The sequence below is a fragment of the Nasonia vitripennis genome, chromosome 1 (assembly GCF_009193385.2).
Source record: "Nasonia vitripennis strain AsymCx chromosome 1, Nvit_psr_1.1, whole genome shotgun sequence".
NCBI classification, from domain to species: domain Eukaryota; kingdom Metazoa; phylum Arthropoda; class Insecta; order Hymenoptera; family Pteromalidae; genus Nasonia; species Nasonia vitripennis.
In genome coordinates, this window is record NC_045757.1 from 12,298,800 (window position 1) to 12,325,189 (window position 26,390).

A 26,390-nucleotide genomic window follows, 5' to 3' on the forward strand; every position below is an offset into this window, starting at 1 on the left:
TGCGCGCGCTCGCTTTCGTGCATAGCTGCAATAATTGTCACAGACGCACACGTCTGCAACGCGAGCAGCGAAGACGAGTCAACGATAAGAGTCCGCCGAGCCGTACTACGATGCATAGCGTCCGAATGCATCGTAGACGTTAGCTCAGTGGTTAGAGCACAGGCCTCCGGCTCTCGGGTCCGCGAGTTCGAGTCCCGTCGTCTACTTTTTTGCTTTCGACTCTGTCTCCTTTTTGTTTGTGACATAATATTATAAATGCCGCAACTGCATACATCGGCTCGCGTTATTAACGGGATAACAGTTTCGGCTGTGCGCGCGCGCGCAGCGTACGGAGAGTGTGTAGGCGAATGCAAAAAAAAGAGAGGAAAATTTGCATCTGGCTCTAGCGTATACTGCAGCGGATACTCGACAGAAATTGATTCCTCGGTGTCAAACCGGTTTGGACGAAATGTATTTTATGGCTGAAAGTGGCGCGACGCCATTTGTTATGTCCTGCCCGACAGGCGAAACGTTCTTTGTCACGCGACATCTCAAAAAAAAAAGTATTACCTTTTTGTACGTCGCGTCCAGGTTTTTTTCGTCCACTCTCTCTCCTCGATATCTAATATGGAAATCAGAAACTAATCCAGATCCGCGCAGACGGCCGGGAGTGGGCCGTAAAGGTTTTACGAGCCGTCGGCGAATGATTTTTCCTTCCCCCGCGTATATGTGCGCGGCCGCGCCAACCACGAGTTTAATGCGCCTCTCTCTCTCTCTCTCTCTCTCTCTCTCTCCCGTGGATGTGTGTATATTAAGGGTATATAGGCAGCGAAGAGATCGGCTCATGCCAACCGCAGAGGAATAAATAAATGCCGGAGCATAACGCGACGGGCTATCCCGTGTTGATTTCGTTCTACAGCGAGCACTAATCGCTCCCTCTCCCTCTCTCTCTCTCTCTCTCTCTCTCTCTCTCTCTCTCTCTCTCTCTCTCTCTCTCTCTGTGCCGGTGATTCCTTTTGCGCGCGCTGGTTGACGGAACCAGTGAAGCACGCCTGCGTATAGTCGGCCCGGAAATATCGCGGCGGCGAGGGCTCGCGCGCTAGCTGCAGTTTATTGCGCGGGGGGATATAACCGAGTGCGCGAAACGTTGTTGCTGCAGGACACACTGGTGGCGGGAGCTTTTTCGGCTCGCGATGGACTGGTCTTCGTTTCTAAAACGCGATCGAATGCGAATCAGTTATTTACCGCTAGCGAACGCTGCACGTTTCGAAAAAAAGTTTTGGAAAGCAAGTCGACGGTTTAACTGAAATCCGAGCCACGTGAGCGTAACCCCAATCCAAACGAGCGAAGCAGCGGATAAATTAGACTCGTAACGAAAAATCGCGTGAATCCATCGCGCTTTAATCCCGCGCGCGCTGTGCAGTAGCAGCACTGTACAGAGCGCCGCAGGGGTCAAGCAGCATCTCCTCTACCCCCCGTCGACAGGACGAATCGCTCGCTTCCTTCCTCGCGTGCGAGTACAAACTATCGACGTAAATATCGGGAGCGTGATGTGCGCGAGAGTGGAAACGAGGCCGCGACAAAATACCGGCGAGCTCTCTCTCTCTCGTTTGCATATCAACGCGAGGGATTGCGAACGTTTTCAGTGCTAGCGCGAGAGGGCCGCGATAAAGAAAGAAGCTATTTGTTACCATCACGTGTATTCCGTATACAGACGATTATTTTTAGGATCCTAGTGGAATATCGTTATTATGCGCGCAGTCGATCTCGACAAAGCTGTTATATACGTATACGGATAATCCGCGCGGAAGAAACAACATTCCTCCGTTATATTAACGTCCGGCTATCAGCCGCGAGGGAATGCACTTAATTGATACAATAAAACATCGGACTTATGAGAAAATTCTTCGGCCTCCCTCCACCGGCGTCGACGAATGATGAAAATCAGGAGAGTCGATGTATAGCAGCGGCAGCGGCGCGGCGCGTCTTGTCGGGAATTCAGCGAATGCATCGCGATCGCGCGAAATCATCTGGCGAATTCCCATTTCACCCTGTGCACTTCCTCATCCCCTCGCTACTCGCATAATTTGTCTCTCTTTCTCGGATATACTGATACGCGGGAGCATTCGATGCACTCGCCTTCAAATGACACTCGGAGTCCTTTGAGCTGTTGCTCTTCGCGGCACTATGCGTGAAAACAGTCAAATTACATTTATGAAGGAAGTGGGAAAAGGAATGAGTAGTCGGGTTCTTAAATTAAAAAAATGCAACAATTTCGCGGTTAAACTAAATATAAACAGTAACTTGCTTAGGCATACAAACCCTCACGGAATAGAGGGAAAAGCCTGAGCAAGCTAGTGAAATAGAAATTATTTATTGATCAAGTAAATTAATGAATTTATGTAAGCATAAATACAAAAGTCAAAACTTATTATCTAATTTAACTTACGCAGTGGATAATCGATCCTTATATTTACAGAGCGCTCGCTTACCTAATATTTCGGGGATCAGCCCCTACAATAACGCCGCAAATCGCAAATATCGGTACGCTGTACGTGACGGACCACCCTCTCTTCTGGGTAGATTGTCGATCGAGAAGATGGAGATATCCCGGGGTGGCAACGCCCAGCACGTCACAGGGCCCCGACGTCTCGGGAACGGGTCCAGCCCTCGCTCCGTGAACGAATTGAGACGACTCGTCGAGTCGTCGCGACCGGGACCTATAGCGAAGATTCGCTATGCGATAACAGCACGCTTGTGTCTCGCCCACACGGAATTACAGGCACTTTATTTACACGAATTATAGAAATAAGGGAGTGATTCAATAACAAATATAATTCAAATTACAGCGATTACTACAGGCACAATACAAAAGCTACACGAGAATAGAGGTAGGCTTCGGATCACACTGCTCTCGATCGATGCCGAAACGAATCTGACGCTCTCGCGTGCACTAATCGATCTCAGACCGCAGAAGGGCTTACGCATGCGCTCTTTCTTTTCTTGGCGCGCCATAATTAACTCGTCATCAAGAGGCGCGAGAATCAAACCGTGCTAGGTGATACATATTTTATGCGGAGACGTATAATACGCGAACAATGCGAATTTGCGATGGTAAAAATGCACTGTTTACGTAGAACGAATCGTCTAAGATTACTTTTCCCTTTCTTTTTCAGAATGCACGTTTCCATCGAGGTGGGAAGGCATGTGGTTCCAGAGCGGCGTGCGGCAATCGATACTCATATCGAAGAACATCCTCTCGAGCAAGGGAACCTGCCTCCAGAACGAGGGCGATAAGTTTCTCCTGGTAAACGAGTAAGTAAACTTTCCAATTGCTTTCTCGTCAAACGCCCGTATCGGGCGACAGGATCGCCCGAGCAGGAAATAATCCCCGAGTCGAAAGTAATGCTGTTGTACAGGCCTTCCAGTTTTTCTCAGAATATATGTTCCTGGAAACGCACGAGTGAAGCATTCGTTTCGAGAAATAATGAAACGCGATTTCGAAAGACGAAGTCATCGGCGCCCCGAAAAAAAGAGCGAAACCCCAGAGAAAAAGTTCCACCCTTGGAACATCGCCATCTCCGTCGCCTCAGCGTCTCAGTCGTTCGACTGGAAATTCGACTTGGTTCGCCCGGAGCTACGGCGGATTAAAAGTCGCTTCGGCTTTCGGTCTCGCCTGTTGTTCTTGCACAAAGCGATCAACCGATTGCGCGCCGGTATAAACCCCCGAGATTTTTCTCTCGCAGCCAACCAAAGGAGAGTAATCGGCGCGTCTTGCGATTTTCCCTAGCGCACACGTCTTCTTCTAGTAGCCGAGACGATGAGAATTTCACGCGCGTGACGCGTCTTTGTGACGTGACAGCAGCTCGCCGTCTTTTATCGGGAATTCGTCAAAGGGTACTGCTGCGCTGGCAGAGCTTGTATCGTCGTCGTTGTCGCGCCCTTTTTCCCGTCTTGCGGCGAGAGACGAGCTATCTTTTTCAATTTCGCCGATTTATTGTTGACGAGCGCGGCTGCGATGGCTATATGTACGCTTCAAAGTGCGCGGGCGACGAGCTTGTAGCGATCTTCTTCGCGGAAATCGGTAATACGTCGTCTCTGGTATTTTTCTATTAAAAGCTCCCCGACGACGCGGCCGAAGAGAAATGTCGCGATATTACGCTCTTTTCGCAATTTCGCGTAATGTGCAATTTTATCACGTTCTACAAGTATCGCGAGAATATGTGATCGAACTAAAAGCAAATTTCATTTGACTGATAACCAAAACGGGGTAAAAAACTCTTCGGCGCTGCTGCGGCATCAAAGCAAAATACAGGGAAGAAGAAAAAAGCTAAAGCCAATCGCGAAGCATCTGCAGTCACGGCATATCAAGCCTCGGGATTGATCGTTAACGCGGCGACGCGCGAAAATACTAATTATTTCCTCGCCTCAGTCGCGTTCGATTTTTCCACGTCTTTGTCTCTTTCCATCGACACGTACACACACGCGCGCCTGCACACACGGCTTATACCAGAGCTCATCGCCGCGCGCTCTGCCCTTTTTACGCTCTCTGCACTCTCTCGTGTTCTTACGGGGCTGAAAGTGACGAGCAACGAACTCGAGCTCATTTCTACGTGGGAGTGAGAGAGGGAAAGAGGCCCTCGAGCGATTCGCTGCAGCGGACTGATTAAAAACGGAAATCAACCATTGGAATTCTGCATGTGCGTGTCGACTTTTCCTCTTTTCTCTCCTCGTCCGACCGGACGCCGACTTGATCTACTTTTTCTGCAGGCTTTCTCGTTTCCTCTTCTCTACGCGCATATTAGAGAGGAATCCATGCGCGCCCCACTGCTGCGTATTAGGCCGCGGTTAAATGGGAGACGTTTGCGGATAAATTACTAGTTGTCTGAAAATGGAGAGCTTTCGCCGTTCGTATATTTTTTGTCTCTATACCGGGGCAAAATAACGTATAATTAAAGCGTCAATCATCAGCGCACAATGTTCTCCAATTAACAGCGAAAACTTTTCCGTTTTTTTTAGATTCGGAGCGAGCCAACAATTTTTAGCTAATCGATGAAAAAAAAGGTGTTTATTAATTAATAGAGCGAACGCTGAAGGATAGAGCTTGATTAGTAAAAATGAAATATTCTCGCTGGTAATTGGAATGCTCCACTCGCCTCCGTGTTTTTTGCCAACGTGCAGGATCGATACTTTATTTGTAACCGAGAGAAAAAATGTCGTGCACGAGAGTCGGCTTCCACGAATCGGCTGCAACCAATTTATTACTCTAGGTCCGAAAAAAACATTCGACTTTCCCAAAAAAATCGTAATTACTTACAATTCATCTAGCCAAGGGCTATAACAAACATCTCTTTCGGGAGAGACCTCGAAAAAGACATAACAGGGCCTCGTTGTAGACCTTTCCTTGCGCGCGCACACATACAGCAGAGATTGCAGACAGACGCACAAAGAGCGAGTCGAGTGATGCCGATTGAATTCTGGGCTCTGAACGCGCGCGCGCTCACGTTAATCTGGATAATTGATTCCCGGCGCGCGAAGCTCGCGAGAAGCTGCTCATTGTGTTTTCTCGCGCGTGAGCTCGAAATCAGTGCCAGCGAAACCGGCGCCAGCGAATTTCATTATACATTGAGGGTCCTTGCTTATACTAGCTGTAGCTGTACACACAGAGGAACGGGATACACGAGCGCGCGCAAGAGTGGCGCATGGCTTGCGAGAGAAGGGGTATTTATTATTTCGTCGAGATGGAGAGGACTTGCAAGTGAGCAGTGATAGACAGTGAAGACTTTATTTTTATTCGTTGAAAGATAGCGTAGAACGAAGAGAATTAATAACAGCTAGATACGAAAGTGTAGAGCAAACCGCATAATAGCCCTCCGTGAGATAAAGCACAAAGACAAACGTCCCTGAAAGCAACAAACAAAAAATCATGCGAGCGCAAACGAGTCACAAATCTTGTTTTCGAAAACGCGGTAGTGGAAAGATCGAAAAACCATTGTTTCAGCGAGCGACGATTCCACCCGAAAAAAAGCTCGTATCAGATGGGACAAAAGAATATATGCGCATTGCCGCTCGAAAAGAAAGTGAGTCCATGCCAAAAAAAAAGCAAAGATAAAATGTAGAGAGGATCGCACGTGGCCGGGAGACAGAAAAAACCGAATCGATTTTATCACACCGCAAACAAAATTGCCACCAGTGAGCGTGGAAGGGATGTGAGGTCGATTGTACGTTTTCATCGGGACATACCAGCGGAGATCGTTGCGCTCTCGGCAATGGAAAGGTCGTTTATTTGCGTAAACCTTTGCAAAATCTTTCGAGGAATCGCTGCGATTCATTTTGCGTATAGATATAAACGTTGTAGTCACAAGATTGTAGTGAAAATACGCTTTTACGAAGCAGATGATTTATCGGATTATGTCTCTGTTTCAGGAAATCCTGCTATCGATGCGTCGTCATCCACGAGAAACACTCTAACGTGCTGCAGTACAAAGAGAGTGAGTATAGCATGTAATTCATACAAGATCCATCTAATCAAATCAGACAAACTTACGAATTCTCCGTTCCTCTCCCTGCCAAATTTAGTACACCCCTGATGTGCAGGTCGTAAACCCGACTTAATTTTTCACAAGATATAACGCAGCCAGGGTCGTCGACTCTAAAACTCAAAATTCATGAAGTTGCTCGCTTTGTCCCACTCTGCTGCCGTGGTCGTCTCTTAATTAGGGGGCGGATCGTTAATTAAAAGCTCAGGCCACTCATCACATGCTCGAGGCTTTTGACGAATCGAAGCTTTCGGCTACTCTGTGTGTGTGTCCGTGTGCGGAGACGTAATTATTTTAGGGGAGAGAAAGTTAACGACCCCGTTGACCGAGACGCGCGCGTCATTCGTGGCGAAAAACTTTTTGAATTGCTAATGGCGGTACGTGGGTAGAGATGCTCTTGTGTGGTGAATTAATAAATCGAGTTTTTGATTTGGAAGATTGGATATAACATCGGCGGTAGTGAGAGATAGACGTAAGCGTTGACGTTACGGAAAATATTAAAATTAAAATCGTATTTGTCGGTTTATTTTCCAGATTGACGATTATAGTTTTTAAGATTCAACACTCGAATCTACTTATATTTTGACGGTAAACAATGAATCGGTGTTAATAGTCACCGTGAAATGAACGTCATGTCAGTTTACAAAATCTAATGATAAATGTAGAGTACAACTGGGAGTTCATTATAAAATAAAGTCAATCAACCTTTTAAATACGATTACTTATTATTAATTTAATTTGTTCGATGGATAATTCGAATTTCGAATGCAACGTACTATATTGATACAAACTTTCCGACTGAATGAAATGTGTCGTTCCTGATGATTAAGAATAAAATGATGAAAATGTATTTACTTCAAAATTTTACAGAATGAAAATAATCCTATCACCTCGAAATGAAAGTATTAATATTAATCTAAGACTGAACCACTTTTGCATAGAATCATGATTTAATAAATGATAATCACTCAAAAATAATATTTTGGCATTAGCATTGCGTTACATAATCAAATCACCTGCGATAACGTCGTTGGCAACGGTTTTCATCTAAACTCGATCGTCAGAGTTGACTCCACAGAGTTATACCAAAACCTTAAACACAATTAACCTACTTTCTCAAAACGGAGAGTTCGAGCGTTTAAAGGTCTTGTATCGCCCGACCTAACGACTTGTTTGAGTATGTGTTACCGCACGTACACTTAAATAAGCACATTAAAACAAAGCAGCATCAGCCTAAAACTAAAAAACTAATTCCCTGCCACTGTATTCGGTGCCTAACACGTATAGATCGCAACCACTAAGTTTCAAATACCACGATTTTATGTTTACTTACTTTTTATGTACGGCTTGATGATATACATTATTCATAAGCTAATGCAATAAGCTGTAACGGAATGTAGTCGTTAAAATACTTACTGTAAATTATTTAGAAGTACCTACAAAAAGATGTTTATCCATTCATTTTCAATGTCGATACATTGATTTCTTTTCAAATATTGAATATTTGTATTATTCGATCAAGGAATAATGTCCAATATTCGCTGATCTCGTCCCTGCAATAATTAACTTTCCCTGATCGAAAACATCAATTACCTCCAATAGATTGTTACCTCCGCGAATAAGCTCTAAAGAATTAACCCAGCAGGATTCGATTGAAAATTAAAAATGAATCTGTCCAATAGGTAGAATGTATTTTGTCTACATCATCTCGGCTCATCCGAATACAACGCGAGCATGCCATAAAGCTATACTAACTAGCACAGCGTCCAAAATAGATTCGCTGCTATGTCATTGCATTAATAAACCATATTTAGTACAGGTACACGCGCAAGAAGTGTAAAACTCGGGCACGAAAAAAGACTAGCAGACGCTTACGTGCACACCCAGCGCACAATATGACGAAACGAGGTCAAAACACTGGCGCATTATATACCACTACAGCGATGTATGAAAAAAAAGAAGCCCACCACGAGAGATTTTAAAAGGGCATTATAAAGCGGGCCAGCGAAAGAGCGGGAGAGCATAGTAAAACCATTTCGCAGAGATAAAAACATCATTATGACGGTAGCGTTTTTAAATTAACTTCTGAATGTGATGTTCGTGTTCCGGCGCCTAGAGAGTATTTTGTGTGCCACTGCTGGCTCTTTTTCACTGCGATCGAGCCGAGTGTTTATTCAGCGCGGAAATGAAATTTAAATGCTTATGTATTGCCCATTGTTTAATGCATTCAGAAGGAAAACGATAAACCTAGTGTGCGAAGGGTGCACGCGCGCTCGCGAGAGAGAGAGTGAGAGAGAGAGAGAGAGAGAGAGAGAGAGAGAGAGAGAGAGAGAGAGAGAGAGAGAGAGAGAGAGAGATAGAGAGAGGCAGAAGGGGTACCATTAATTAGAGCACGCGATACACGCGCCGTTACGCTTGCTATAATTTCGCATACTTCGGTACGCTACATTCATAATTTTAAATGAAAATGTTTTCTCATAAAATTAAATGATAACGTTGAGTAGCTTTTGGGAACTGTTGCTTGCTTATATAAAAATCGATGCGTTCCGATGACGAGCTTTTATTCGATATTTATTTATAAGCTTTTATTTGATATCAAAGTCGCGAATGAATTCCAAGCCAGATCACTTTACATATTTCAAGCGCGAAATTCATTTTTACGATAATTCGATACAGGCCGTTCGATAAAACCCATCCGAAAGCGCGCAAGCTTTTATAAATAAGAATCCCCCGTCAATTTGACATCCCAGCAGTCGAGACATCGTTACAACCTGATTTATTTAAATCCCAGCTCACTCTGAATAATCCAAATCCTTATTTATTCCCGGAAAATTTGCAAAACTCTTCTGCTCGCCGACCACCCTCCCCACCAGCTCCGCGAATAATTCAGTATCCCTCTCCCACTCCGCGCGTGAAAACGCAAAACCGCTGGCCCCCTTTATAAACCATACACAGGAGGTGCGCAGCGTCGTCCTCGGAATTCCCTCTGAGCGCGCGCGCGCGAGCGAGATGAAATTTTGCACGGAGGATCGCGAGAATTCTTTGGATAGCCCTGCTGCAGAAGAAGGAGAGGGAGAACTCTTATGCATAAAAGCCTTCGCCTCGGCGGCCGTAAATCTTGCTAGAGCTAGCTTGCCGCAGGAAGAAGAAGAAGAAGAGGAGAAGGAGGAGGAGGATGATAGCGGAGAAGCTTTTTAGTCGAGGCATAACCAAAATTTTAACCCGGGTCGAACATCGATGTTTTGCGTTCTTTTTCGGCCGATCGTTTGTCAAGCGCGCTCTTTAATAAACATATTTCAGAGACACGCGGTAGTAGTTGTTCTCGTTGGGGAAATCGTTCTGCTCGTTGCTACGAGTTTGGATTTTGAAAATTTTCCATCCAAGTTTCGGAAATTTTCGTTGAAAAGTTGGCCACTCCATCTCGCGAATGCTCCACATTCATCGTCTGCCCATGTGTGTATAAACTTGCAAAACTTTTTCCCGCACGCAGCGCGCTCGCGCCAAGCCTTATCGATCTACGCGCTCTCCAGCATCAAACATTCACGTCCGAGTTGATAAGAACTTTAATACACAGTCGCGAAACGGAAAATTTATACTAAATGAAAAACTCGCCCGTGCAGCAGTCGGTCGTCCCGGCGAATCTAATGCAAATGCTATCTCTCAGCTCGACTCCCCGGAGAGAAGACAAAGATGAGAGAGAGAGAGAGAGAGAGAGAGAGAGAGAGAGAGAGAGAGAGAGAACTAGCGAGACAAGATATAGCCTCGAGTCCGTTATCCAGCGCGCGCCTGTGCATTTTCCGACGATTTGTCAAAGTCTCCCGGTCCTCCTCGTTCCTCTCTCCCTTTTTCTGCTATCGGCTTTTAATCTGCCCAGCGTCATACCGCAAACGCACACACGGGACGAGCGAAAAAAGAGCCGCGCGACAGCTGCTGCTGCATCGCTAAAGGGGCAGGGAAAGCGAGGGGAAGGAGAAAAACACAACTTTTTCGGGGATAGTGGTTTTTCAGCCGATCGAGCGCGTGGCCGAGATTGCTAGTTTTCGGACGAGCGAGGAAGGCGAGTGCATTAAGAGTTTTGGGTTATTGGATTTTTTTGTTTTCCTATTGGCTGATGCTTCTCATTTCGGAGTAAATACTTTTAGCTCGATTCCTCGAGTTTTTTCGACTTCTTTTCTTTTCCACAATAACGTTGACTGGGTGAAAAATCAACAGCGATGCAATGTACTTCGAAAGCGGTAGGCGTATGATTAACGAGGCAACATTCGCGAGAGTTTACCGCTGGGAGTTAGGCAAATGAGTGCGAAGCATTTGGGAAAAAGTTGCGAGAAAAGAGCGGCCGACGACGCCCTTTCGCAATAGATACAACTGAGCGCCTGACAGGCGGGAACTGAAATGAAGGTCGGCGCCTTTCTCCGAAACGATAATTCACGCGTGATTAACGATGCGAAGTATCGAGTTTCTTAAATGATTAAAAACCTGTCTCTGTGCTTTCCTTTTCTCTAGCCGGCGAGCGAGCGAAAGAGAGAGAGAGAGAGAGAGAGAGAGAGAGAGAGAGAAAAGTGATTTATGGCTTTTATTATCGATAAAACGCTCTCCGACGTCGTCGTAGCGGCGGCGGTGCGGCGGTGCCGACGAGCGTTTTAATAATTTTTAAACTATTTCCGCAAGTTATTTTTATGGCTGTACGCACGTCGGTTTAATCGAAGAACAAAGTTTTCAAAGGAATAAAAGTGGAAAGTCACGTTGACGTTTCGTTTTTTCTCTAACCGATGCTTGAATCGTATTAAGAACTGTTGGATCATGAATATTTAACCTATGACGATCTTGGTCAAGCTTTCAATTTTTACTATCCGCGCAAGTAGTATCGAACGGGTGTATATATAATACGTGTCAGACACGCAAGCCCATGGATAACAAAAAAATAACAAAGCATTCTTGATCCTTCGCCCAATAATACTGGTCGATGACTGACGCATGAATGTCTGCTTTCAGCCTACTGCCACAGCAGGAACACCCTGGCAGCGTTGTGCAGCTACATAACCGGTGACGCGCTGCTCTTCTCGATGTTCCGGGAGGAGGCGACATCGGTGCCCTGTCCGTTCCACGCACCGATGACCTTCACTTACAATCGTGGCCATGGGAGGTGCTTCAGTCCGCAGAGCAACGTCGAGACCTGCACCGACGAGAGCAAGCTGCTCTTCAAGTACCAGGCGTGTCCTGATGTACCGGCTTCTGAAAGCACAGGTGAGTCTTTTAACAGAAATACCTACTCTTCGTTAACGTTTAAAAAAAACGCGAATAAATTAACGAATTAGATTATTACAACGTTTACCATAAACTATGGGGATTAGCATTCGCTGCTTGAATGCTGCTATAACTAGAACGCGCAGGAATTGCTTAGCCTCGAAGAACAAGCACACATAGTTCGAGGACTAGGCGGAGGAGCGAAGTTTCAGACTCTCCCTCGGCTTCTGTGGGAGAAAATCGATTCGTCGGAGGTGTGCGTACGTACGTATTAGATGCGCGATTTGTAAATCGAATCGCCGATTGATCGACACACCCGGTAAACACCTGTTTAATTGACTGGGCGTCAGCTTGCGGTGTCGACTCTATACGACGAGGGTAACTTTGTGTTTATGCTCCTGCCTCTCTATACTCCGCCGCCATCGGATATAGTTTATATTTTACTTAGCGAGCGAGGAAGATAAGCACGTCGACCACACGTAAAAATATAACGTATTTTTCGTTCGTAGTAATTTCAGCGGATGAGGAAAATTAATTAAATTTGTTCCTTGTACAATCTCTATCCCGCATCCGCGTGTATTGAAAACAAACGAATGCGCAGAGTAAATCCGTGCAAGCGAGTAATGAGACTCCAAAAAGTTCTATTTCGGAAATTTTTGGGGTCGCTGATTCTCTGAATATGACGAGATTACGCTTTTGAATATAAAGCAGCAACTTCCCCATTGAAATAATCACGTGCGCCTGCGCGCTATATGTAACCGTGTTGGAGCTACATTGAAATATTGAAAATAAACGTGAGAGAGAATGAGAATCCAGTACTACATTTGATGAACGAAAAAGACCTGGATATAATATCATAAATCAATTTTTCAGATTGAATGAGCGAACGACAAATCGTATAATCTCTGCATTGATGCAAAATAAATAAGGGAACGAAGCTATCTGTGCCGCTCTGGGCGATTCGTACGCGCGCTTGCTCGCTATTATAGCAGAATGGAAAGCCGGTAAATGGGTCGCCTAGAAAGTTAATGATCCACTCGGTGGTTCTGCGAAAATTATCATCGCCGCAGATTTCCGACGCGCTCTTATATTAATGACCGAATCGCTCGCCGGCTGCAGCAGCAGCAGCAACAGCGCGATTCTGACGAATCACAGTTTCCGCAAGCAAACAAGTAGGGACTTGATTATACGTCTGGCAAACTGTCGAGTGATAACGGCAAAATTAAATTGTATATTACTTTGACTCTACGTATAGCATGTGGTTGATGGATTTTTGAAAATGTTTTATTTATTTCGAGAGCGCGAGTAATTTTTGTTTGGCATCACTGCAGTGTATCAGTGCGGTCTCTTTTAAATCCTGTATGAATGTAGAGAAGATTACTATAGCCTAATCCTTTTATATAAGCAGAAAAGCGCTTTCATTTTTGTATTGTCAATGCCATGTGGTATTCACGTTGAGCTTACGTCATATTCAATAGTACATTTTGACCTATAAAAGTATTTTTACAAGAATAAAGTGAAGTGATCGTTCCCACCAAATGTTCCTAACAACAACTGAAAAAAGCGTACAATTTGTCAAAAATGCTGAAAATTCGCGTTCCCTGACATGAATAAACAGTAAATCTGGCTTTGCAAGTATTTTTAATAAAGCATACGTACGCGAAATGAAAATTCTGCGTGAAAGCTCTTGAGTTGCAACTTTAAAAAGGTCTTTCGAATATATGTATTTTACTGCTCTTAGCCTTTTTAGCTAGGATTAAAATGTTTGCTTGGTACAATTCAAAAACATCTAAAAAGCCAGATGTACGATTTCTTAGCCAATTTTTCAAGACTTGAAAAGTTTTATGTCAGAATAAATAACTCACCGCTGCCTGAGTAGGCCGCCATTAGTTGGGAAAGTTCTCAATTCTATTATATCGGATGTCTCATCGTGCTTTTATATCAACGTGTAATATAACTTTTTATCGGTTAATTGCCAATTTAATAAGAATAGGGCAGTCGCCATAAGACCTCCGAGGGAGAACGTTCAAAATTAAAAGTTACACAAGATCACGAAGAAAAAAGTTCACGTTAGCTGTATCTGACGCTGACCACGTGACCGTATCAACGGCTAATAAAATATTAAATTATAATTGTTTCTGTGAAACGAAAGATTGCTCGAATCCTTAGAAAAGAGCCCTTTATATCAACACAAGTGCTCTTTGCGTAACACTGTTACATACGATTCCAATGCGCAAAAATCCTTTTTCTTTCAACTCGAAAGCGTCGTGTTTCTAGAGAGGCGTAAGAGGCCAAACCGCGTAATCCCGAATCACTGCGCCCATTAGAAATTCTCTTCTCCGCGGATCTTCAATTAACGAAGTTGCGCGCGCGCGGTACGGCAAAAAAGCTCGAAAAGCTTAAAAAAAAAATCGCCGGAGAAAAATGTCCGGAAAACGCTTCCGCTTTCCTCGTCAATGGCTCACAGCGTCGTGTCGACTGCTCGCGCCGTCACGTTTTTCGCTCTCGCAAATTGCTGGACTCTCGCGGAGTATAGAAGGAAGAAAAAAGCGAAGAAGGCGGTCTTCGAGCGAAGAAGTGCGCGAAGCGGAAAAAGGACGACGACCACTGCAGGCAGCAGCGCGGAACTTTTTCGCTGGATGTGATTTAGATATATCAACGGGGGAAAGTGCAGCGCGAAAGTACTTTTGCAGTTTAAGAGGCCGGAGTTAAGGTCTCGTCCGCGCGCTGTTATTTTATTAGTTTAGTGCTATGTACATATGTCTATATATTGTTCTGACCGAGCCTGAACGTTGCGCGATTCGAACACCAAGAATCGCGCATAGCGACCTTAGTAACGAGATCAACGACATCGCGGATGTTGTTGTTTATGTTCAGTCTGGTTCTGTCAGCTGCTGAGAACAGTTGTGTTTACGTTTGAATAAAGAGTCCGAGTTCAAGAGTGATTTTCCATAAATAACGTGTTGTTATTTTTATTATCCGAACCCGGTCATAACACACATATATATATATATATATATATATATATATATATATATGCACTTTACCGCGATCTTATTCCTCTTTATTTCGTGGCGGGAGACTAGAGGCCAGTGGGTGAGAGCCGGACGGCGAATAATTTTTGCGCAAAATTTTCCCCGAGTCCTCCGGTCTGCTGTCCCGCGCTACGCTGACTTTTCCTTCCGCGAGTCCTACTTTCCTTTTTTTTCACTCGCTCTTTTGGAAATTTCAAAAGGTCGGCGTAACTCCGCGGAAAAACGGTCATAAGACTCGAGAGCGCCGAGAGGGCGTTTCAATGTTTATGGTCCTCGTTCTTTATTATGTTCTCTCTTTTACATTGGACTACATTATGATATGGATAAGAGGGAGAGAGAGAGAGAGAGAGAGAGAGAGAGAGAGAGAGAGAGAGAGAGAGAGAGAGAGAGACGTAATATATTTTTTACAGCTGCTGTAAGAGGAGCGCGCGAGTCCAGGCGTGCTTTTTAATATTTGAGGAGACCGTATGAATGGCTAACAATAATTTTACTCGGACTAAATGAATAGCTGCTGACTGGATTTATTTTCATAGCCTCGTGAAAGTATTCCTCTGGCGATAAAAGAATCGTAATTTTTCAATTCGACTGCGGAAAATTCAAATTAACAATCAATATCGTAAATTAATAACGTAAAAATGTTCGCTCTCTGTCTCCATCCGTTTCGATCCCAAGAATTAAAACTCGCTTTGAAAAACTAACCCCCACATCGCCTCTTCGAAAATAAAACTCCGCAAGCAGCTACTGAAAGAAAAAAGAGAAACCCTCCCCCACACCAGCACATTAGAAAAGCCAAGCAGAGTCGACGAAAAGGGCTCCCGCAGGATCTCTCGACGGTGAAATGGACTCGGAATGAGATTCGCCGCGGTCGGCTTAACGATAGCATCGCCGCACTTACACGCGCGACTTCTTTCGGGCTTTCTTCTTGGCGCGCGATAATTGTTGCTGGCCGCGCTGTGCGCTGTTTTCCGGGGATCGAGAATCGCCGAGTCGATTTCGAAGGCACGGCGAGTTCCCGTTTTCTTAATTAGACAACGCCCGCAGTTCTAGCTTTTTTTAATACTTCGTTAGAGAGGGATCTCCTGCTGCCGCCGCTGCTGCTGTTACTTTGCGTTAATTGAGCTTGCAGAGCTTATACGTGCGATTTGGTTTGGAATTTCAGACGTTTTAGAATACAACGAAAAAATGCGAGGCAGGTTTGCGATGCCGGTGATTAATTAAAGTTTCCCAGAATTTTACAACGTGACTAAACAGCGATGCAGTATATAAACACATGAAAGCGCAATAGTCGGTATTAAAAAGCCGAAGCTACGGCTGCGCAAACTTTGCTTTTCATTTTTGATTACGCTCGCGCGCGCGGACCAACAGAAGCACAAAGAAAAGTCCGAGTATAAGAACGCAGTGCCGAGATATCTCGTTTCTGAAAAAAAGAGTGAGAGAGAGAGAGAGAGAGAGAGAGAGAGGGAGAGGAGAGAGAGAGAGTAACGCGCTCATGACATGTGCTCCCGGGGCTTTATGAAATTTTATTCCGCGTTCACGTGCGCGGAATGCTACCCTTTCGCCTTTCTTTTGGTTTAATAAAAGTTTTCTTCCGCGCCGGTGTTTTTTTTTGTCACTGTATGGCGCGCGCTGAAAAATGCCGAAACTACGACGCAGCACTGCATTATTATGTTATATTTTTTTTCCAAAACCCGTGCGATTCAGAAAGCGCTCAGTCATCGCTCGGTATAGTATATACCGAATCTCCCTTAATCATCAGTTTAAAAAGTCCGAACGCACGCCGTACATCTTTGGCGTAAAAAGCTCGGCTCGCGGATACACAGAAAGAGCTTTTCTCGAAGTTAAATAAATCTCGAACGAAGGTTCGGGGGGTACTTTATCATGCGGTGCGGCGGCCGAGTAAATTTTTCCCCGGTATAAATTTTACCGATCGATGCCTCCGCTAGCTCTCTCGTCCCCGCACCACCAGCATCCCATCTGATACATAGGAAATGAGCTTAAAAGAACGCCGCGCGTACAGTAGGCTTTTTTTCTTCTCCCCGGCTTTTCTACGGTTGTTATCGAACGACGCGACTTTGGCGCCGTCCCGATTATTTTAGGTACGTGCGATAAGCGCCTGCCGTTGGCTATGTGTACGCGGAGGAAATGAAAAACGTGGAGGAGGAGCTCGGCAGCTCTTACAAAGCAAGTTTAAGGGGCTGCTGCTGCGCCTTCTTTTTTTTGTTCGACTGCTGAGCGAGGTGCTTTTATATGTTGAGGGAGAGATAAAGAGTGGATCTGGAATGGAAGTTGAATTGAGAGGGAATTCCGTGTGTGTGCGGCGGGAAATTTGAATGGAGTGTGGGGAACCCGCGTGTCAAGCGATATATGTGGGTCAGAACAGGTTTTGAAGAATATAATATTGGGTATTGCGCAGCATGATCGCGATAGCGTATTATATTCTCCTCGTGAATTCATCATGTATGCGCTCCTGTTTTCGCAATTCACGCTCAAATTTCCGATAAACATTTTGAGCTTCTCGTTGATTATTCTCGAGTTTCTGAGAACATTTTGGTTCGCGTCACGCTTAGCTGAATATTCATTGCAATAATTCAGGCGCGGCTCTTATGCCAAGATATAATTCAGCATAAATTGTGTACGATGTATAAAGTAATTAAATTTCTGAATCAAGCTTCGCTGCTCTCGAATCGTCGAATTAACAGCGCCAAAACTTTTGCTTTAATTTGCAGTGGAGGAGCTCGAATGCCTGGCCACCTGGAAGGAGGGCAGCAACCGCTACCTGGTGGGCCGTCTGCACAACGGTCATTCCTTGAGTAACGAGGACCGCTACCGCTGCTTCGTCTACGAAAGGCGCGGCCAGAATGTCGCGGGATTGAACAGAGCTGCAGCCGCAGCTCTGGGTATCGCCAGTGTCCTCGATCACGAGATGTCGGCTGCTGGTCCCAATGTCGAGGGATCACCCGAGGTCTACAAGGTCGCTCAGAGCGGAGATGCCACGTGCAACGGGCTGTTCAGCCCACTGGAAGGATCGAGGACTATGACGCTGACGAAAGGTTGGTGGAACGGTTTCTGTATACAGTTTATTTTTGAAGTGCTCAGAGAATTTATATATTTCATAGTCTTATATTTGCTGGTTATCGCAGACTAGTTTAATATTTTTATTCTTTTATTAAGTTAAAAAAGTTACCCCTGACGAGTTTTCAAGTATTTATCGGTTGTCAGAAAAATTATGATATTATGATACGTTAGGAATTCGCGATGATAGAATTCTATGCATAAATCATCGAGTTGACGACCACTCGACGTTTTCCGATGAATTTGAATAAAAAATTACCTTAATAATATACGCAGGGATAATAAAGATTTGACATTTGATGATAAAAATTTATTTTAACTACTGCCAGACAGCTTTCTGTACATCGTAGACGGCAGTGCATTATTGAATACGATATACATTTTCATCGTAGTATTTATACTAAAGTCACAGAAAAAAAACTACACGAATTCAAGACACGTTGCATACCAGCAGTATATCTCACCTTGCAGCAGTCTCTCTCTCTCTCTCTCTCTCTCTCTCTCTCTCTCTCTCTCTCTCTCTCTCTCGGCCTTAAATTTCCTCTCCGACTCAAAAAAATAGCAACGAGAAGAATGCACACATAACGAGCTGCCCGAAAAGCATTACAAACGCTGTATTTTTGCCGCGTGCGCGAGCGAGGAAACGCCAGTAGCAGCAAAAAAATTCCGCCGCGCGAGAGAAAGAGATTTCGTTGTTATTGTTGTTGTTATATGCTCATCTGCAAAACGACTTCTGTAGCTATATGCGTTCTCGTTTGGAGAGAAAAACACGCTGCAGCAGTCGGTTGGCAGCTTCATAAAAACTTCCGGATGCATGGAATTTTTCAATGGAAACGTAACGAACGGTTTCTATGCATTTATACATACACCGAGATACTATGCATATATGTATGGCATGTGTACATACGTGTAGGTGTACGTGTATATGGTCGTGCGTTTATCCGCGATATTCGATTCGGCGAGCGGTGTGTGTGCGACTCTTTTTTCGTAGTCGAGATCCTTCAGACCGTCGTGATTGGCTGGTGTCACGCGCAGCCTTTCTATCTTTTTGATTTACTTCTGCCCTTATGTGTGCAATAGCCGAAATTAAAATCAGTACGCAATTAGGATCGTGTAACCCAGTGACCCCGCAAGAAAGTATAACCAGTACAAATTTATTCCCGACACGCGGCAGCTCCAACAAGACTGTAAATTTCGCGAAAATGCCATTCGGAGAGAACTGTATAGAATCAAGCGTCACCCCGGCGAGCGATTATTCCGCCGCCTAATTTCAGTTTATTATACGTGCTTCAGATTCGACATAAGTGCGCACGCACGGGAGCAGGAGGAGGGAGTATACGGCCCAGGCCGCGCGTTTGCATAAATTTCCATAGGCTGCGTCGGCGGGGCTCCCAAGCTATTTGCACGGATTCGCAGTTGCGCGAGAGAACAGTTTCCGGTCATTGGAGAACGATAATTGGTATCGACTTGGCACTAAGCTCCTTCGGATTCTTTTCTATGCCCACGTATATCCCTCTCCTCTCCTTTTTTTTATTTTATCTTATTCCGATGACCCTCGTTCGCGAGCTTATAGCTTTACTACTTTTACAGTTTATTTTTATACGAAACTTCACAAAATAAACAAAATTAGCCTTTGATACGCTACGTCCCCCCCGCAGAGAAGGAGTTGCTCATCAAGCTCGTAAATTACGAATCCGCCAACTCGAAAATGGAAGGCTGGTATTTCAATAACCTGGCGCAGTGTCCCCCGTTTTATTTATGCATGTCCCTTCGTTACCGCTCGAGGCTTTACGACGCGAGCGAAGAACTGCGCACTACTACTCGAGGGAAATTCGCTGCGCGAGAGGAAAACAGCACGCGTAGGAGGCGGAAACGATAAAGACAGCCGGGAAGAGAGAAGGAGAGGGAGAGAGAGCGACGAGCGACTCATACTTTTTTTACGGGTTTATCGTCAGCGTTAAGGCGCGAATTAGCGCCCTTAGGAGACTGCGGAAGCTGCTGCCGCTGCTGCTGCGCGATTTTTACGAGCTTAGGAATTTGTATCTGTCGCTCGGCTGTTACTTCGCTTCGCTACTCGCTTCTGTTTCTGTGTCTACGGAGACTAGGGCTTTTATGGCCTTTTTGCTGTGTGTACTCTTTTCATCCGGCGCCTATTCCCTTTCTTTTATTCCTTTTTCTCTTTTTAATTTAGTGAGTTCGTAAAAAAGTTCGCTCCGATGTTAGTGTTCGTAACTTCGAATGGTGTAAAAGGTGCACGTCGTTCGGTTATGCAAAACTAATTACACACCTTTATCGTCGAGACACTGTTTATACCGCCAGATCTAATTCAATACTCGTGGAACAATTGTACTGAGCATTCTCGCGGTAACGAAAACTTTCGCAAGCTCGAAACATTCCAATACAACTTTATTACACTCCGCACATCCCACGTCACTTTCACCCTCACTCCGTTTGTTACTCCCTTTGCTTTACGACCTCTCACGATTAATTCATCCCTGTCGCCAATCTCGTCGATGTCCATATCCTCCTCTCATCTCTCTCCCTTCACCCCCGCAAGCAAAACAGAAGTGACAAACTCGCGAAGCCGACGAGAGCTTACGTGCGAGTAGCAGTAGTAGCCATCGCTCGCTGAATTATTCCTATTCTTTCCTGGCGCCCCGATAACAATGCTTTTACGTCCCATAAAGCCAGCCGTCCCGATACACACACGCGTCGTCCGTTTTCTCATCGTCGCGCGAGCGCGAATTTTACGTCCTCGAGATGCGGGCGAGTCGAGAGGAGAGATTCCAGAGCGAATTTTTCGAAGCTCAACTACTGCCGTTTACTGCTTCGAGTTAAAAAGTTCCAACGGATTCGAGCGTTTGATGATCCGCGTTTACGACGAAACATATTTTTTGTTCAACGTTAATCATTGTCATCGCACGCGCGGCGGCTTCATGACTGCAACCATCAAGTGACCGGAAACGGTTACGCAAATACCTATACACCTGTGCGCACACTCCGAATCAATATAATGATCAAACAATTTCACACGCCGGTAATTCGAACTTTATTAAGCAACAATTTGCCGGCCGATATTTTTCGAAACGTACGAAATTAATATAAATTGCATCGACAGGGCGTTCGGGCGCGTTCATCAATTAAATTAATTAACGCGAAACTTTCCCGCTCGCAAATATTGCCCCCGTCTCTGAAATTCCATACGCACACATACACTCGTCGGCGCAGGAGAGCGTAAAACAATCTTTCCCTCTGCAGCACAGCTCTCGTCGCAATTAATTCTCGTAAAACGCTGGAGCCTCTTGCGTCGATATGAAATTCGGCGACGAGAAGAGTCGAGAACCGCGCTTCTTGCACCCAAGCTAAAGCTCGAGGGTAAAACACTCGCGTACATAGCTGCGTTGCAGCGGGAAGCATAAAGCGAAGATCGTCTCTGATGAAATTTTTACAGTGGTGCGAAATCTCACCAATTTTTTATCGCCGATTCATCCGCGCGCTAGAGAGACATACTTTGTCCGCGGTGATAAAATGTTGAGACGTGCGAAGCCGAAGGGCCGCGAAAAACAGACGCGGATGCATATGCAGCAGGCGCCGCCCGATCGGAATGATTTTCGTATTTTCGAGTAGGCGAGCGGGAATTTTATTTCGAAATATCGACTCTCGAATATTCTCTTGTAATTGAATGGACGCGCGAGAGTTTTATGGCTGGATGCGCTGGTTTTGTAGCTTCTGTGGGATCAGCCGGGGAATGAAAAAGCTCGGGCGCTTATTTGTTTCCGAAAGGGGATGGCGAGAAGCGAAAAGTTGTCGTGATCCATGTAATAGCGCAGATGCAGTTTCAGTCGGTTGAGTACTGCAAATCATACAGCAATGAGCTCGTAATATCATGAATCATATGATTAATACCTATTCCTCGAAATTCAGCATTGCGATACTGAATAACAGCACGTGTCGTTATTGTCGATCCGCAAACAAAACATATCCTCATTCCCATCAATGTTATCCACAAACATACTCATCAGCTAAGAATCAAATGCCTCGTAATAACAGTGTATTGTACGCATACAGGGATAGCCATGACACACCCGCCCACAGCATCATCGTAACCGAAAATTTCTCCCCACAGCGAGAGGCACACACCTCGATTACAGATCATCGAGTCACCTCCGATCTGGCCCATCGGCCAGAAAGATATCCCCACAGCCAGCCGAACTACGCCGGCCGCGTAATTCAATAGCTCGGGCGCTAAGAGAGAAGGCGCGATAAGCGATTCATGGCTTTCCGACTCGAGGATCGTCGCCGGACCATTCAGCCCCTGGAAGCAAACTCGGAATAATGTCATACGGATGAAATGTGGCTGCATTCAGGCTTCTCGCTCTCTCGCTCTACGTGTGTATTATGATGGATGAGCCCCCGGGCGCAGCGTGGCTTCCTTTGCCCGACGCTCATTTCAATGACTCGAGAGAGAGAGAGAGAGAGAGAGAGAGAGAGAGAGAGAGTGGGACTGTGTGTGTGTGTGTGTACACTTGTGCTGCTATTGGGAATACGATGCCACGTGAGTTTATCGCAACTTTCGTCGTGCAGCGGTGAAAGCGACACTGCTTATCAGTGATGTTTGTCTGGGGCTCGAGTCGCGGATCGGTGAAATTGGATTTCTTCGGGTCTCGAGGAATTAATCCAACTGCGAATTTCAAATGCTGTTACCAACCGCGGAATTGAGCACTCAAATATTTCATTCCACACATGATAACTATGTTTGTTACAAAACGTGCTCGTCCGCTTTCGCGGAATCTGAATCAATTACATTGTTGTACTTTGTGCAACAGCGCGATGTTATAATTCTCCCATTCCCTTGCAAATAGGATCCGAACTTTTGCAATCATGCCTCGAGTTCTCGCGAAAATTAATTTGTTTTTCATTGACTCGTTTCAGCATCATCACCGGGCAAGTGTTGGTTCCCCACGTGGCTGACCGGCAAGACAAGCATGACCTGGCACACGCTTGACCTGACGCGCTCGTACACCTTCCACATGAGCAACGCATCGCTGCACACCGTCCGCTCGAACGGCAGTGCCAGGAGCTCCGAGAGTCAGGACTTTCTCAATCTACCCGGCCAGGACGAGCACAACGTCAAGATACTCTGCAACAGCGTGAAGGCCGCCGGCACCGAACAGAACATCTTCATGATCGTCGCGCATTTCACCGTGGGATGGTGAGCTTCTTTTCGTATTAGCTATATGGAACAGAGTTTTTGCTGTCGGTGCTTTCGCGGAGTTGCTTCATTATCGAAATCGGCGATAAGTAGATGACCGCAATCAGTATAGTCGACGAGCTAAACCAGAGGATAAACTGATTGTTACATCTAATCCCCAATAACTCCAAAATAACGACTCTCCTGCTCCCCCCCCCCCTACCACGAGCCGCCCGCTGATTGATATTTCACTGCACCGCACACATATCGAACCCCTTTCAATTCTCTTTCATCGCGCGCATCTATATAGATATGCATACGTCCGTACTCTACAACCCCCGGAAACTGAGTCAGTCGCGACCCTGCCGAAAATGAAATACCCTATTCTCGACGAGAAGCATCGACAGTCTGGATTTACTCTGCCGTACACGCTCTCGATTGGGGGGGGGGGGGGGGCGAAGACGGAGCTGCTCGTTACGATGATAGTTGACGGGGAAGAATGAGGCAGGGGGGACACTTGATCCGGGGGGCTTAGGAGCGTACTTGCATCGGATTTTCGTCTTTTGGAAATTGAGTTGCAGCTGAAGAAGCGCAAGTTAATAACGAGCGCAGCTGAGAATATTGCGAAAATTACGTGCTCCTCGCGCATAACCCGCAGAGCTTTTTAGTCGCTTGCGCGGCCGAATGATTGATGGTATAATTTGAATTGGCGGTATAATCGATGAAAGTGCAGATAAAACTGCGCCAGCGACATTTTCATTCAGGAGCGATTGAAAGGCGCCGCGATTGGAGTTGACGAAATTCTCAATATGCGTGTCACCCACTGCGCGCATTTCGGAAAAGTCCGACGGCAAAAACTCTATTAAATATCCGAACTGTCGACGAATCTGGCTAGGATATAAAACTAAAAAAAATATCGCTAACTTTCGCATTGCCTCTGATTCGCAGTCAAAACGGCTACATGTGCATGGCGTTCTACAAAAGGGACGGCCACGTCGTCGAACTTCAGACAGGAAGCACCGTCTCCAGGGCCGAGGAGGCATGCAGCTCGCCCCACTACCAGCAGCACAGCATCCCCTACGTCACCCTAGTCAGTGAGTATCTCTCTTTTGACTTTTTCTTTCCCTCCGCAGAACGCACGTGTATACGCGCATACAACCAGGAAGAAACGTCGAGGAGGGGAAGAGAGAGTACACTACTACTCGACAGCGACGCTTCATGCTCCAGCTATATAGTTTTTTCGCGTCCGTCCGCTCTTTGTGCGCTGCAAAAACAAAGCTCGCGAGTGCGCGCGAAAAAACAAACAAGCTGCTGCATTGACGGTTTTCCGATGATAAGCCGGATGGCTGGTCCGGCACACGTGTGTGTGTATGAACAGGAGAGAGGGAGAGAGAGAGAGAGAGAGAGAGCAGCCGAGAACACGTCGAATCCTTTTCTGGGATAGCCGGAAAAATGTGTCCCCGGGCGAATGTCAGCTAGCGGCCGCGTGTATAACGCGCTGAAAAGATGCGCCCAAAGCCCGGCGATGCACTTTTTTTGATGACGGCTTCTCTCGCTCCGTGTGTGTGTGTCTGTGTAGAAAGGGACAGATGCTTTCATGACGGCTTTGTGCGCGAGCGCGAGTATTGAGCTGAATTTCATTGGGATGCTTTTTTAATCGAGTCCGAGATTTTGAGACGGGTTCAGCTGGATCTGTTGTTTCGTCGACGTGGATATCTTTAGATGGCTTTTGCCAGACTTTTTCGCCCGGTTATATATCGGTCTTATTGCCTTAACTGATGGACGTGCGAATTTAGAGATGCATACACACGCACCAACGATATTTTCCGCTTGTGAATGATGCAACGCACATTTGATTCATTTTAGAGCTATCCACCCGAAGTTGACACGTTTGCTGGCCCGAATCGCTCGTAAAAATACCTCCGCAGTAGCGCAAACACTCCGTCAACAGCTTGAAAGGAACCGCATCGAAAACAGAGCCACATATCGCGCGGTAGAACAGCCTGGGAATATCCGAAAAAACGCAGCGGAAGCTCGGGATAGAAGAATCGAACGCGAGTCCACCACGCGTTCCGCTCGATTTGCTCGGTCCGGAAATTTCGCGCACAGAACCGTAAAAACTCTACTGGCTCCCTCTCCCTCTCACTTTATATAGATATAGACACACACACACACACACACACACACACATATATATATATATATATATATATATATATATATATATATATATATATATATATATATATATATATATATATATATAACAACTGCAGTGCGCGGGGAAACTCGAACGCGAGAAAAGTTTGGCTAAACGAGGCGCTCGGATTTAGGGGCTTCCCGCGCGCGACGAGAATAGATGGTGGGGGATAACGAAAGGATACGCGCGCGAGTGTATACACACAGATGCGGGTACACGTACGCGCGGGAGAAAGAGTGAAGATAAGGGATAAACGCCAAGGCGTCGAACGTCGGATTTGAGAAGATTTGTCAAAATCAAGCGGAGGGAAGAGCGATTTGCTCGAAAAGTTCGGTGATGTAATTACCGGTGTGGTGCGCTGGAGCAGCTTTATTCTGAGCCGGGGATGCGGTGAGCCCGCGAGGGATTGATCGGACGCTGCTATGATGCTATTTATTTTCGGGCTATAGCTGTGGCTTATGATAAAATTAAGATGTATACGTACTGCAATTCGTTCAGTAATTCGACTCTGGAATAATTTTAGAGTTTGAAAAAAAAGCTTTCAGAACATCAACTGCCCGACGAAGCAGTCGTTAATTAAAAAGCCCTAAATCTCCAGCACGACTATCCGTCCGAGATTCATATCGGTCATAAAGTCCGCGCGGAAAACAGCGAAAAACTTTAATACCCCAAAGCCAATCAGAGCCAACTCCATATAGCGATACCCAATTCCGAATCCTTCCATAAAATTACCTCCGAAAGAGCTCATCAAAACTTGGCCTCCCTCTTGCTCCCGGTCCAGCGTCATCTCTGAACCCGTCTTCCATCCGAGCGGGTGTATATACCTATAGCTACGTATATAGCTAACGTTAGCGTCGGCCGTACTAGTAGTAGAAGTAGTAGTAGCAACAGCCGTTACGTAACTCGTCGGCGCGGTTCGCTTCGAATTCGGTCAACGCGATTGTACTGCCTTTGGGAATTATTGGATTCGGGAGCGCGTGCCGGAAAACGCTCGTTTCCGCACGTCGCGCCATCGCTATGTACACTCTTCCTTTTTTGGTCTTTTGTTCCGCGCGACACTTTTGCAGAGGCGCGGCTTGCGCCGTACACCACTGGCTTTGCTTTTGTGGGCGACGATATACGTTCTCGCG

General features: G+C 45.8%; 1 protein-coding gene across 3 annotated transcripts in view; it reads left to right on the forward strand.

The window, feature by feature from the left end:
• Positions 1–26,390, forward strand: part of LOC100114326 — a 246,066-nt gene that overhangs the window by 196,393 nt on the left and 23,283 nt on the right. For all 3 annotated transcript variants that reach the window (XM_031929427.2, XM_031929430.1, XM_016986422.2), the window contains 6 exons: positions 3,156–3,294; positions 6,406–6,470; positions 11,511–11,762; positions 17,524–17,847; positions 22,802–23,081; positions 24,009–24,154. In XM_031929427.2, the coding sequence (XP_031785287.1) occupies positions 3,156–3,294; positions 6,406–6,470; positions 11,511–11,762; positions 17,524–17,847; positions 22,802–23,081; positions 24,009–24,154 (1,206 nt within the window). The remainder of the gene's footprint in view (positions 1–3,155; positions 3,295–6,405; positions 6,471–11,510; positions 11,763–17,523; positions 17,848–22,801; positions 23,082–24,008; positions 24,155–26,390) is intronic.